The following is a 12,856-nucleotide window of genomic DNA, read 5'->3' as shown; positions in this document are numbered from 1 at the left end:
AACATTTCCAAACCAGCAGCCATTATTATTCAGGGGATTTTTTTTCTGCATCTGATTGAAAGCAGCTGCAGTTTTGCTTATTATATACCAGACTTCCATTTCCTGTTGCATTAACAATCAATTAAAAAAATAAAATTCCATATGCCTTGAAGGACAGAACAATAATACATTTTCACATCAAACATGCAGTGAGTACTGTACATTGAAACTGAAGGAATTCAAGTCGAACAGCCCTCAGGGGCTGTCTAATGTGAAAATCTGGATTCACAATAGACTGCTTCTATTTTTGCATCACTGGTTAACAGTCTCTTAGAATAATGCACCATTGTTCAGCTGTTGTGATGCTCCCTTTGAATAGCAGGGCTTTCTTTAATGCTTCACCCGCTAGCCCTAGGATTCCAGTCAGAATTCTGAGTTTAATAGTTTTGAAAGAGTCTGGTTCTCCAACAGAATAACAAGATAGCTTTTCTGAAAATTAATAAACCGCTGCAGCATTTGCTAAAATTAATAATAGATAGTTTATTATATATTTATACATTGTGTACTGATCTAAAAAGTGTGAGTTTAACGAGATCTGGAATACTTTGTTTACTTTGTCATCTGCTTTTAAAGCGGTTTGGGAAATGTTAGGATTAGAGATGGCAAATAGATTCATTACAAAACGGAATACAAGAACTGCAAACCTGAAATATTTTTCTTGGCTCAAGGTTTAGGTATCATAAACCAGTCACTCATATATTTTATTTGAATAGACTCATTTTGGGATGTTGTGACTGACTGACTGACTGACTGTAAAAGTCATTTACTTGGAGCACAGAGAAGATCACTGGGGAATGGAAATGGAGGCTGAGCCAGGAAGGGAGATATTAGGAGGGGTGACCAAAAGCTTGGTTGGAGAGATGGGTTTAGGGAGGTGAAGAAGAGGAGAGATTTAGAGAGCGAGTTAGAGAGAGAGACCACCGAAAGCTCTGCCACCAAGGGACTAAGGTGGTGGGATGCACCCAAGACCAGCGTCAGAAGAATGGAGTATTAGGGAGGGGGGATTTCAGATGGAGGATAGCAACAAGACCATGGAGGGTTTTCTAAATAAAGATGAGGTTTTAAAATTCATAGCATAGGAGGATTGGGAGACAACTCTTTTTTGAGTTAGAGTGGATGCAACTTCCTTAGCCTTTCTTCATAGTTTTGACAATCTGAAACATGGACTCCTCTGTCCCAGCTCTAAATATTTTTAAAGTATCTTTTAAGTATAAAGACCACAACTGGTTTTCCAATTAGTAACATAGAAACAGAAAAATAGGAGGAGTAGGCCATTCGGCCCTTCGAGCCTGCTCCGCCGTTCAATACGATCATGGCAGAACCCCTCTCTCCCCATACCCCTTGATGCCTTTAACGTCTACTTTTTGGGTGTAAAGTGGGTGTTACTGATCAGAGAATGGTGTGATCAATCCGGTTTGATCCTGCCCATTCTGTACATCGAGTATTTGTGGCACTGAATTTATTGGGGGCAGGAAGCACTGTCCTGAAAAAGGGAGGAATGTCACTGTAATATTTAAATGAAGTTGCAGTGATATCATTTTGATGTGCACACAATCTCTGGCGGTTTGTGTGTGTATCACATTGAGGTGTTTGCCTTGGTTCAGTGGTACCACTCTCGCCTCCGAGTTAGAAGGTTGTGGGCTCAAGTTGCAGAGATTTGAGCACACAATCCAGGCTAATACTTCAGTGCAGGTGGTCATAAAAGATCCCATGGCATTATTTTGAAGAAAAGCAGGGGAGTTTTCCCCGGTGTCCTGACCAATATTTATCGCTCAACCGACATCACTAAAAACAGATTAGTTGGTGGTCATCTCATTGCTGTTGTGGGACTTTGCTATGCGAAATTGGCTGCCGCATTTCCTACATTACAACAGTGACTACACATCAAAAACAAATTCATTGGCTGTAAAGCACTTTGGGAGGTCCTGAGGTTGTGAAAGACACTATATAAATGCAAGTTTTCTTTTTATATAACTCATACAAAATGGACATCCAGCTTTACCAAGGACAAAGCTGTAAATGGAAGCTCAATTAAAGCTCCCAGGAAGGAGATTCAGTAAACATAGGCCATTTCTGCACTGTCTTTATGGAGCTTTTGTGGTAATTGTCTTGTTGCTGTATTTTAAAAAAAATCAACAGCCACAATGGGTTGCTTCATGGGCACTTTCTATATCGTGATTTTTGTAAGAGAAGGAACAAGAGTGAAGGCGGCAGGTTATTACCAAAATTTCCTGGATTCTGGAGAGATCCCAGCAGATTGGAAAACTAAATGTAACGCTCCTATTTAAGAAAGGATGGAGACAAAAAGCAGGAAACTATAGACCAGTTAGCCTAACATCTGTCATTGGGAAAATGCTGGAGTCCATTATTACAGAAGTAGTAGCAGGACATTTAGAAAATCATAATAGTCAAGCAGAGTCAGCATGATTTTATGAAAGGGAAATCATGTTTGACAAATTTGCTGGAGTTCTTTGAGGATGTAATGAGTAGGGTGGATAAAGGCGAACAAGTAGATGTAGTGTATTTGGATTTCCAGAAGGCATTCGATAAGGTGCCACATAAAAGGTTACTGCAGAAGATAAGAGCTCACGGGGTTGGGGGTAATATATAGGCATGGATAGAGGATTGGCTAACTAACAGAAAAGAGAGAGTCAGGATAAATGGGTCATTTTCCGGTTGGTAAACTGTAACTAGTGGGGTGCCACAGGGATCAGTGCTGTGGCCTCAACTATTAACAATCTATATTAATGACTTGGATGAAGGGACTGAGTGTACTGTAGCCAAATTTGCTGATGATACAAAGATAGGTGGGAAAGCAAGTTGTGAAGAGGACAAAGAATCTGCAAAAGGATATAGATAGGTTAAGTGAGTGGACAAAAATTTGGCAGATGGAGTATAATGTGGGAAAATATGAGGTTATCCACTTTGGTAGGAAAAATAAAAAAGCAAATGATTATTTAAATGGAGATTACAAAATGCTGCAGTACAGAGGGATCTGGGGGTCCTTGTACATGAAACACAAAAAGTTAACATGCTGGTACAGCAAATAATTAGGAAGGCAAATGGAATGTTGGCCTTTATTACAAGGGATATGGAGTATAAAAGTAGGGAAGTCCTGCTACAACTGTATAGTGTATTGGTAAGACCACACCTGGAGTACTGCGTACACTTTTGGTCTCCTTATTTAAGGAGGGATATACTTGCATTGGAGGCAGTTCAGAGAAGGTTCACGAGGTTGATTCCTGAGATGAAGGGGTTGTCTTATGAGGAAAGGTTGAGCAGGTTGGGTCTATACTCATTGGAGTTTAGAAGAATGAGAGGTGATCTTATTGAAACATATAAGATGTTGAGGGGGCTTGACAAGGTAAATGCAGAGAGGAAGTTTCCCCTCGTGGGGGAATCTAGAACTAGGGGGCATAGTTTCAGAATAAGGGGTCACCCATTTAAAACGGAGAGGAGGAGGAATTTCTTCTGAGGGTCGTGAATCTGTGGAATTCTCTACCCCAGAGAGCTGTGGAGATTGGGTCATTGAATATATTTAAGGTGGAGTTAGACAGATTTTTGAACGATAAGGGAGTTGAGGGTTATAGGGAGCGGGCAGGGAAGTGGAATTGAGGCCAAGATCAGATCAGCCATGATCTTATTGAATGGCGGAGCTGGATCGAGGGGCCAAATGGCCTACTCCTATTTCTTATGTTAGGCTGCACCAGAGGTTCTTTGTACCCTAGCTGTGTCTGAGGTAGACCTACTGCAGGTACTTCTGCTACTGTGTAGGCAGCCTCAGCCTGTGTGCTTTGTGGCACCCATGCAAGCATTAGAGGGAGCTGGTGGGAGGGTCTAGATGTGTTGGTGCCCTGAGAGAGAACACCAAAATCTATGCCCATTCTGGACATGACCTTGCTATTGAGTGTTGCATTAACCTGGCCACTGATCAGCATGACACCAGAAAGATCAGAGCAGCCTTGCCTTATGGTTCTTTCTAACTGATCTCTGCTGAAACTGGAAGAGATAGCTTGTTTAGTCTGGAACCTCAGTCTTCTGTGGAAACAGTATGAGCATTCATGAGCTGGCGGTAGAACTACTTCAACTCCCCTCCCAGGATTTTGAAGGTTTCTTTTTGACATTGAAAATAGAATGGATGCTAACGGTGGTTTCCTGCAATTGTTTGTGTCTAAGATCTCTCTTAGACTAAAACCAGATCTTCTGTTTACATAGCAGTTAAAAATTCACATTTCTGTTGAATTTTTTACTATTCCACATTGAACTGTAAATTATACAATTACATATCCAGTTACTATGGAGCAGTACAACCTATCTTGTGCGACTGATTACAACACTTCTGCAAATCTCAGCAATTTGAATCAACCTTGGATAAACCTGATTTGGATCTTTCATTTCGCCTCAGTAGAATATATGTTAACATAATAGCCTGGATTTTGCGATGGTAATGATGGCAAAACTGTTAGCATTCACCGTCATTACCCCTCTGAAACTGACCGCAACTTCACGATTTAGCGCATGCGCAGATAAACGCAGAAATCCTGAAGTTGCAGTCAGTCATTCACTGCGGAACTCCCCAGAGCCAGCAATCAGTTGAAATCACATAAGGACAATGGAATATCGGTTAAAAAAAATCCCTAAAACTTAAAGCCTTGTTGAAAGAGGCGTAAGTAGGTTTTTAACAGCGTACTGACTGTTGAACAACCGTTCTGGCCTTCAAAAACTAATTTTATATTTGTGGAATGTCAAATTTTTCCATTAAAATTTTTAAAATTTTTTTTTTATATTTCAGCTTCTATCTTAATCATATGTATATATCCCAATCTTTATTTCGCGCTCTCTAACATTTATAAAAAGTAAATTAGAATGTGCATTTTACTTCCTGGTTTGCTGTCTGTGAGAATTGTTCAATGTGATTGGCTGCTTAGCCAGCTTGATGACATCACTGTTGCTGGACACTTAGGATTCGCTTGATTTGGCGCAGCTGAAATTCATGCCACAGAGGTCACTACATCTTTGTGGCCAGCTTTCTTCACCGCTGACCGCAAATTCAGGGCCATTGCAGCTTAAAGAACATCTTGATTCAGAATTGAGGTGCTTTGTAAATGAGTCAGAAAAATATTATGCTGAAGTTTCTACAGATCTTTTGCTGAATTTACTATCTAATAAAACAAGGCAGGACCGAGATTATATATATATCACACCATGTTATACTTTTAACAAAATGGCAGAACAACCCACTGTTCATTATTTGGCAGATTCTTTTTAGTTTATTTCACCATCTTTCCATAAATAAGAACAAGAGAGGTTTATTAGGCAATGTGAAAATTATCGGATTTCAAATGACAGGATACTAGTGACTTGACTTTTGTTTTGGTTGCTTTGTCAGGTATTATACCCTGGAATGCCTCACCTGGGAAAGCCTGTGGCTCAACCTTAACCACTATCTGCAACACATCCGAGGTAACCTAACTAGAGAATATAAAGTATATTTCTGTATGCGTGAGACATTGTGCAGGAAAAATATGCTCAAACAATATCAGCAACTCATTTGCCAATTTAAACATTGCTCTTAAAATTATTTTGAAAAATCAAAGATGTTTGTGATAGCCCAAAAAGTAGCTGAAAATGTGGTTAACTTTATTTCTTTTTTTTCCCAGTTTGATTTGTCCTATCATCTGTTCATCGTAGCTTGTGCTGGAGCTGGTGCTACTGTCATTGCACTGGTGAGTGAGGTGCAATCTAATTAGACTGAGCACTCTTACAAATTATTTCCTGTTTTAAAGTCTGTTTAATCCTTTTCCAAATCAGGGACCCCTTACGATTTTCCATTACAGTCTGGAAATGCTTGATGCAGTGGTCACTGCACAGGTCCTTGCTTGCAGTAATGGCTTTTTTCATTTCATTCAGTAAACTGTGTTTTGTTAAGGACCTATGCAGGATACTCGGAGTCAAGGAAACACTAGGAAGGGCAAGAAGTATGCTTTTTGGAGGGGGAAAGGAGATTGATGACTATCTGGGATTGTCCCTAAAACAATACCCAAACTGATATACCCTGTACAGAGCCAGCTCAAGCTGTTTGGGACACCTCTGCAAGAACTGCCCTCCGGAAGGAGTAGGTGGTTATTCTAGGGGTTTGGGCGTGCACCTATAGAAAATTGAGAAGTGTGCAAGAAAAATGGTGCATTGTCACACACACACCCGCATTGTTACAATCCACTCGCATACTCTCTCATTCACAGTCTTCCTTGGATGCTCTCACATTCACAATCCACCTCTCACATATTCTTTCACATTCACAATCCTTGTCTCACATACTACAGGTTCACAAACTTCCTCTCACACACCAGGAATTTCCTCAGTGGGAGAAGCCTAAGGAAATTCACCCCCATATTCTCAGTTACAATCTTCCTCTTGCATACTTTCCCACTCCTTCTCATTCACACACTTCCAAACTTCTCACATGTTCTGAATCATGGACTTGATTGGCTCTGATATTTACAGGGAGGCAGGTGTAGTGGCCAGGAAACCTGGAAGTACGGGTTTCCTGGAGGCCCTGCTGAATTTAACGACAGGGGCCAATTTAAATTTGGGGATTTCGTTTCGCGGCCGGCTGGCAGCCAGCCAGATTGAGAGGCTCGCTGGCTGTCAGGTGGGAAGGCCTGCAGCAGCAGGCTGCAGCCAGGGAGCGGAAAGGTGGGAGGAGAGATCGTGGGGATGTCCGATCACGTGGAGTGGGAAATAGATTTGCTTGGGGGGCTGGGGAGAAGCACTCCTGCTCCTTCTGGCCCACAAGCAGTGCTGTAAAGGCACTTACCTGTTGGATCCGGCCTTTCTTGCCTCCCTTCAGCTGCCGGGTTTCGAACACGTCCATTTTGGAGATTAAAATGACTCCTGATGAGTCCATAATATCGTTGATTACACAAGATAAAAAATAGTGGTGGGAAGCAGGAAGATAAGAAAGGTGACAGAGCACAAGTTATTTTTAAGAAATGTTAAAATGAAAAAAAACAGAGTGGCTGCACCAGAAACAGTTTAGCCTAGAAATTCAGTGGCGCCCCAAACTTGCCTGGGCGCCGGAATTACCGCTGCAAACGGAGCCGCTTGCGCTATTCAGGTTCAGCGCCCCAAACGGAAGCGGGGCGCTGCAACTGAATATCGCAGCGCAACGTGCCGCAGTGCCACACGCTGCGGCACGGCGCGCTGCAGGCCTGCACCAGCGCGATCAGAGATCGCGAGTGCCGGCAAAAGAGCACGGCACTCAGGAGAAGAGGGGGGCTTAGGAGGTGCTGGCAGGTGGCCAGCAAAAAAAATGGCCGCCCTGCACCTCCCCTTTAATTAGCGCCACTATCGCCACAGGTAGGCCCCCCTGAACCGGTCGCAATTACAGCAGGGGGCATGACCAAATATCGGGGCGGTAGCGGGGCGCAGCGCTACAGGCTAACGCCGCCCTTAGTGCCCCACTAAATTTCGCAGGAGGCGTGGCCAGTAGCGCTAAATCCACTAAGTGCACTCTTTGGGCGCTAACTGGTGGCGCAGCCCACTGAATTTCTAGGCCTTTAAGTTCTAAGTTCAGTTGTTTCATTAAACACGATCAGAATTTGATAGTTGGATCTAAACTGTGCAGTTAACTACAATATATTGGTCTATTACTTTTTCAACACCGTAAAATAAGGAAAATCATCACCAACTTTCTTCATAACTGTAGCAGTATAAAGTTAATTTTGGCCTGTCAGCCTCATTGGATCTTTTTGAAAAATGACACTCTAATAATATATTCACGGCAAACATTTAGCAGAAGAAAAAGTTCCTGGTATTCACGCAGTGAACAAAAATTAAAGGGACACTGAGGTCATCTAAACATAAGCACCTACAGCATCAGGCCTACCTCGTGGAGCAGGAGTGATAATCTCATCATTATCCTATGTGGAAGGAAGGGGGACAAGAGAGGGAGACATCCAATGAGAAAAGGGCAAACCGCACAGTTTAAGTTTTCTGCCAGGCTCTCTCTAACTGTAAGACTGACAGCCGCCTTAAACCACTCTTTTACTAGTTTTGTTTATACCTTTTCTTTTCCAACTTGGTTGAGCTGGTCAACCCGTACTACTCTCACTCCTTTTGACCCCGTTGTGGATGCTTTTGAGTGCTGTGAAAAGGGACCACCGGGTAGCTCTCTACACATGGCTTTTTCTCCCAGACATTCTGACCCGCTGCCAAAACGACCCTTTTTCAGCAGAAGTCGGAGAATGAATATCGGTGGAGCATGAGATTTGAATTTGGTGTCTTGAGTCTAGGATCCACTGTTCTAAGGGCTGCAGCTAATCCAGCATTTCTGTTCCAAATTCGTTTAATTGGGAAAATTATTTATTTTAGGGCTTAATATACACATTGAGAATCTTAATTGCGGGACTCTCATCAGGACTATAAGAACAATTAGAGGGCTGTGCTTGCAGTACTGTCACTGCGACCTGTTAAACTGATTATACAGTGTTTGACCTACATTTGTAGCTGTTGATGAATGCAGTTTGTACGGCTTTACAGTAAAAGCCTTTTTTTGTGCTAGGGGCTTGCAGTATACAGTTTAAACTTTTTTTTTTAAGTTATATTAATTGAAAGGCACAATTTTGTTTGTAGTTATTTCTGCCAATGTGAATGGATTTTTTTTTGTTGTCAAACTGTACTGTGAGGAGTTTATGCGGATTTGCAGTGTTGTGCCTGGGGTGCCGGTGTTGGTGAACACTGTCTTATCACTTTGTTCTGTTTCCTTCTACCAGCTCATCTACATGATGGCTACCACATATAACTTTGCTGTTTTGAAGTTTAAGAGTCGAGAAGACTGCTGCACAAAATTCTAAGTTGCTATAGAAGCAGTATACAGAGCTCTACGAGCCGCACTGAGTAGCTTGAACTACCACTGGCACCATGGACTAAAACAGAACTTATTAATCTGCATTTTGCAAATGAATAATTTGTAAATAGCACAAGAAAGCATCATATAGTATCGACACACTTAAAGCACTCTTTTTAGTATCTTATTTGAACTAACATGACTGCCATTAAGATGTACGGTCTGGCTATTTTTGTTTCCTAATACGGGGTCAATACAGAGAATGTTACCAATGGCTGAATTATATTGAGCAAAAGAAACAAAACAAATGGCTGTTCCAATTCCTGGCCCTAATTGTACTGTCCTGAGATCCAGCAATAAGTCTGCCATCAATACTAACCTCAGATGTGAACTAAGAGGCCACTAATTGCTCTTCTACGTTATTTAATAAATTAACTGCCTGCTGTATAGCCAACAGGCCAATACTAATACAAATGCAAATGCAAAATACTGGAAATACTCAGCAGGTCAGGCAGCATCTGTGGAGAGAGAAACAGAGTTAATGTTTCAGGGCAGTGACCTTTCGTCAGGCCTACACTAAGGATCTCCCATATGAGAACAAACATAAAATACGAAGAATAAAAACGTTAAAACCAGAACCAAGTATCAGATGATAGTTCCATGCGGTTCTATATCAACGGTAATTTTAAAGAGGTGAAAGCTAATAAAAAAAAGTTCCCGTCAAAGCCTGTCACGATGCATACCAAGAGAAACCATCATTATAGTTTAAGACTTCCAAACATTTGGAGCACCACGCTAAGAGAGAAATTCAAAAGGAAGGTTTAAAACTATTGTGTTAATGCTTCATTTTTAATAAAGGCCAATTGTAAGCCATATTTCAGAAGTTTGAGTTGAGCTAGACGACATTGCGTAGAATGTACTGTATTACTATTCAGTACCAGCCTGCACTGAGCCAATCAAGAGACTGTTACATGACAATAACATTGCATAACTTGGCAGGTGATAACTCAGTTGATAGGAAAAGATTACATCATTGGCTGGTTCCAAATTATTCATTTGCTCACACATTATGCTATTGCAGGTTTAAGCTTGTTTTAGTTATCGATTGATTACTAGTTGTAATCAACACAAAGTCGTTCACATGCAAAGAGAAAATGTCACAACTATTGGTAATAAAGCCAAAAAGAAAGTCCAAAAGTCAATTCCTATCCGTTAAACACTACAATAGAACCTTACTGGAACAAATCGGGTTTATATCAAACCTTTTCCGTAGTCGGGCTCTAACTCCACTTCAGTTAGCAGAGCTAGCTGCTCAGAACTCACTCAGATCTATTTTTGGCTGGTGCTGCAAGTTTGTAATAGTGAGGTTTGTTAGAATTATAGCAATTAGTGTGTTTGCCACAAGATTACCAAGTTGAACCTATGCTGTAAACAGTTGGGCTGCTTTGGAAATTCAGGTCAGACTAGAATACCATAACTAGTTGAAATCAAATGCCCCATTTCTCTCATATTTGACTTTATCAAGAGTGCCCAACTCAATAAAAGTAGCACAAAGGCCACTCAGCAAATTGCCTCTTTATAAAGTCCATTTGTTACAAAGCGCACATTTTTCTAAATGTACTTGAATTTTGTTTGGGTTTCAAACAACTATAAATTCTGGTTTAGGATGCAATGTACTCTCTGGATAAAGGCTGAAAGTAGTGGGCCCAATTTAAATGTTGCTGGTACTGGAAGCCAAGTACATTTGTGCCATGGTTAAAGTAGCTATTATAATGTTTGCAACATTAATGGAGCACTGCAATATCTATCCACAAACTGCATATGCATGCAGCTCTGTGCTACTTTTTATACTGTTTTGCAAGATTCACTGGGGAGACCATCAAGGGCACGTAGGGAACCATGACTAGGCATTATTTGTCAAAGCAAATTTCTGTTTAAAAGCTTGCATTGATTGACATTTTGCACCCAACTAAGTTTTCTAACTTGTTAATTTTTGTGGACTATTATCTGCAAAGGTTCCATGTTATGTTAATTTTTGTGGAATATTATCTGCAAAGGTTCCATGTTATGGAAATATATAACAAAGACTAACATTACAAGAACTGATGATTAACTTTTTTAAAAACAAAATTACCTGGGGAGGTGCTTTATGTTCTGTGACAGAACAGCTTTAAGAATTACATTTCGATGTTCTAAAAGGGAAAGCGTACAGTAAGTTCTTTATAGAACGAGTTATCAATAAAATATTGAACATGAGAGCAACTTGATTGCTTTTAAAGGTACTTGTGCATCAAGAAACATCTGCCTAAATTTGGTAAATGACCAACTGAACACAAATAGAGCAGCCTTGGTCCCGAGAAATCTTCTCCTTAAATAGCCAGATCTTGCACCTTACACATGGCAATGATACTTCGGTTGTTGGAACACAAGAGATGGTGAGAAATGGGTTGCTTGGTTTAAGAAGTGATTGGAATGTAGGTTGTCTCCTACCCATCCCTGCCCCCCCCCCCCCCCCCCCAGCCACCCAAATCCCCCCCGCCATGAGTAGGGGTCTCTGTGATGCTGGGAATGCACCAGTTTGAGGCTTAGTAAGAGATTAAAAGAGTGACTGCATTAAATACTAACAGAATTTTTTTTCCCAGTTACAGTGTTGGCAGCCAAGGGTTAGTTAATTGTATCTTGTTAATTAAGTGTAACACTTGCCTTTGCCAGACATTTTTTTAAATCTTCAAATGTGCCATTATAATATTTGTTAACCTCAAAACTGCATGCTTTATGCTTGTTTTAGTCATCTTTTGTTACAAAAATTCCCACATTTCGGCATTATTTAATTTTCTTAATACAGTATTTTGAAATTGTATGTATAGACACTTTATTGACTTTCAGTCATCTTTTTCTTCATATACTCAAAATAAACATGCTTTCTTTACAAAATCGCTGCCTTTTCGTGATTTTCATCATTCTTCAGTGCAGTTATGCTTTTAGGAATTACACTGTGTTCCTTTTATTGTTTATCCCCGCCCCAGTTTGATTTCACCAGCCCACCTTCTCCTTCAGTTGGGAGGGTGCAAACAACTGACCAATAAACTTCTTTACAGCTTCTGCTGCACAATCATCAGCCAACAAGGGACACGGGTGATACAGATCGGTTGTGCTTGTTATTTTTTGCTTTCCTACAATTCCAGCAGCCCAGCAAGCTGTAGCCTAACTAGCCCATTGAGGACAATTCATTTTGAGTAACAATCAAAACTGGGATTCAGACTAGGACTCTCTGAATCTACCCCTCTGATGCTAAAGCCTTTAGTACTGCTCAGAATTGTAAAGTTTTAAAATCCATTTAGCAAAAAAGCTACTTCTAAAGGATATTTCAGAGTAGCTTTCAGCAATTCTGCTTCACATTTACACAGCTTTGCCCCTCATTATAAACACATCTTTAACAGGAAAATAATCCTGTGCATATTATTTTGAAAGTGTAGGAATATATAGCAAAGCATGTTAAATTATCAACAATATTGGGAATGTGACTAGATGTTTGCAGTTCACATTGAAAAAAGTATATTAACTAATATTTTCAAGTAAATCTAAGACGAGTTATGATTTACCATCATTTGGTTGCCAATAATTGCTTGCCCAATTCATTTGCTCTTTTCTCTGTCAACCATCTCATTTTCCCTCTCCCAATATCCCCAAGAATAGTCCGTCCTCTTCCACATCACTATCTTTTCCTTTGAGTGACCCAGTATCAATATCCCTTCAGTTTCTTGCTCAAGCTCTGGACAAGGTGGTTCTAATCAGACATTGCTATGTAGCTAAAAAAAATATAACCAATGAAGCTTTTACACCAGTCTGAGAGATGTTAGCGAGTGTAATTTAGATGCGTTGGACTGGACTCTACTCAGATTAATGTAGTCAGCAACGGTGTGAGTTACCACTCCGGGCTCACTTTGGCAGTGGTGGTAGGCCAACTGG

The 12,856-nt window shown here is 40.7% G+C and overlaps 1 protein-coding gene across 4 annotated transcripts in view; it reads left to right on the top strand.

Moving 5' to 3' along the window:
* The window catches only part of gpm6bb (glycoprotein M6Bb), a 208,380-nt gene that overhangs the window by 192,083 nt on the left and 3,441 nt on the right, over nt 1-12,856 (top strand). For 2 of the 4 annotated variants that reach the window (XM_086006282.1, XM_086006281.1), the window contains exons 5-6: nt 5,429-5,502; nt 5,700-5,765. In XM_086006282.1, coding sequence (XP_085862408.1) covers nt 5,429-5,502; nt 5,700-5,765 — 140 coding nt within the window. Of the gene's footprint in view, nt 1-5,428; nt 5,503-5,699; nt 5,766-8,813; nt 11,822-12,856 lie in introns of those variants that run through there. The other 2 variants (XR_015080772.1, XM_086006283.1) reach the window with 2 other exon arrangements.

Source organism: Somniosus microcephalus, chromosome 14 (assembly GCF_052327205.1).
Source record: "Somniosus microcephalus isolate GS21.2 chromosome 14, FLI_Smic_1.0, whole genome shotgun sequence".
NCBI classification, from domain to species: Eukaryota; Metazoa; Chordata; class Chondrichthyes; order Squaliformes; family Somniosidae; genus Somniosus; species Somniosus microcephalus.
This window is presented reverse-complemented; position numbering and strand designations above follow the sequence as displayed.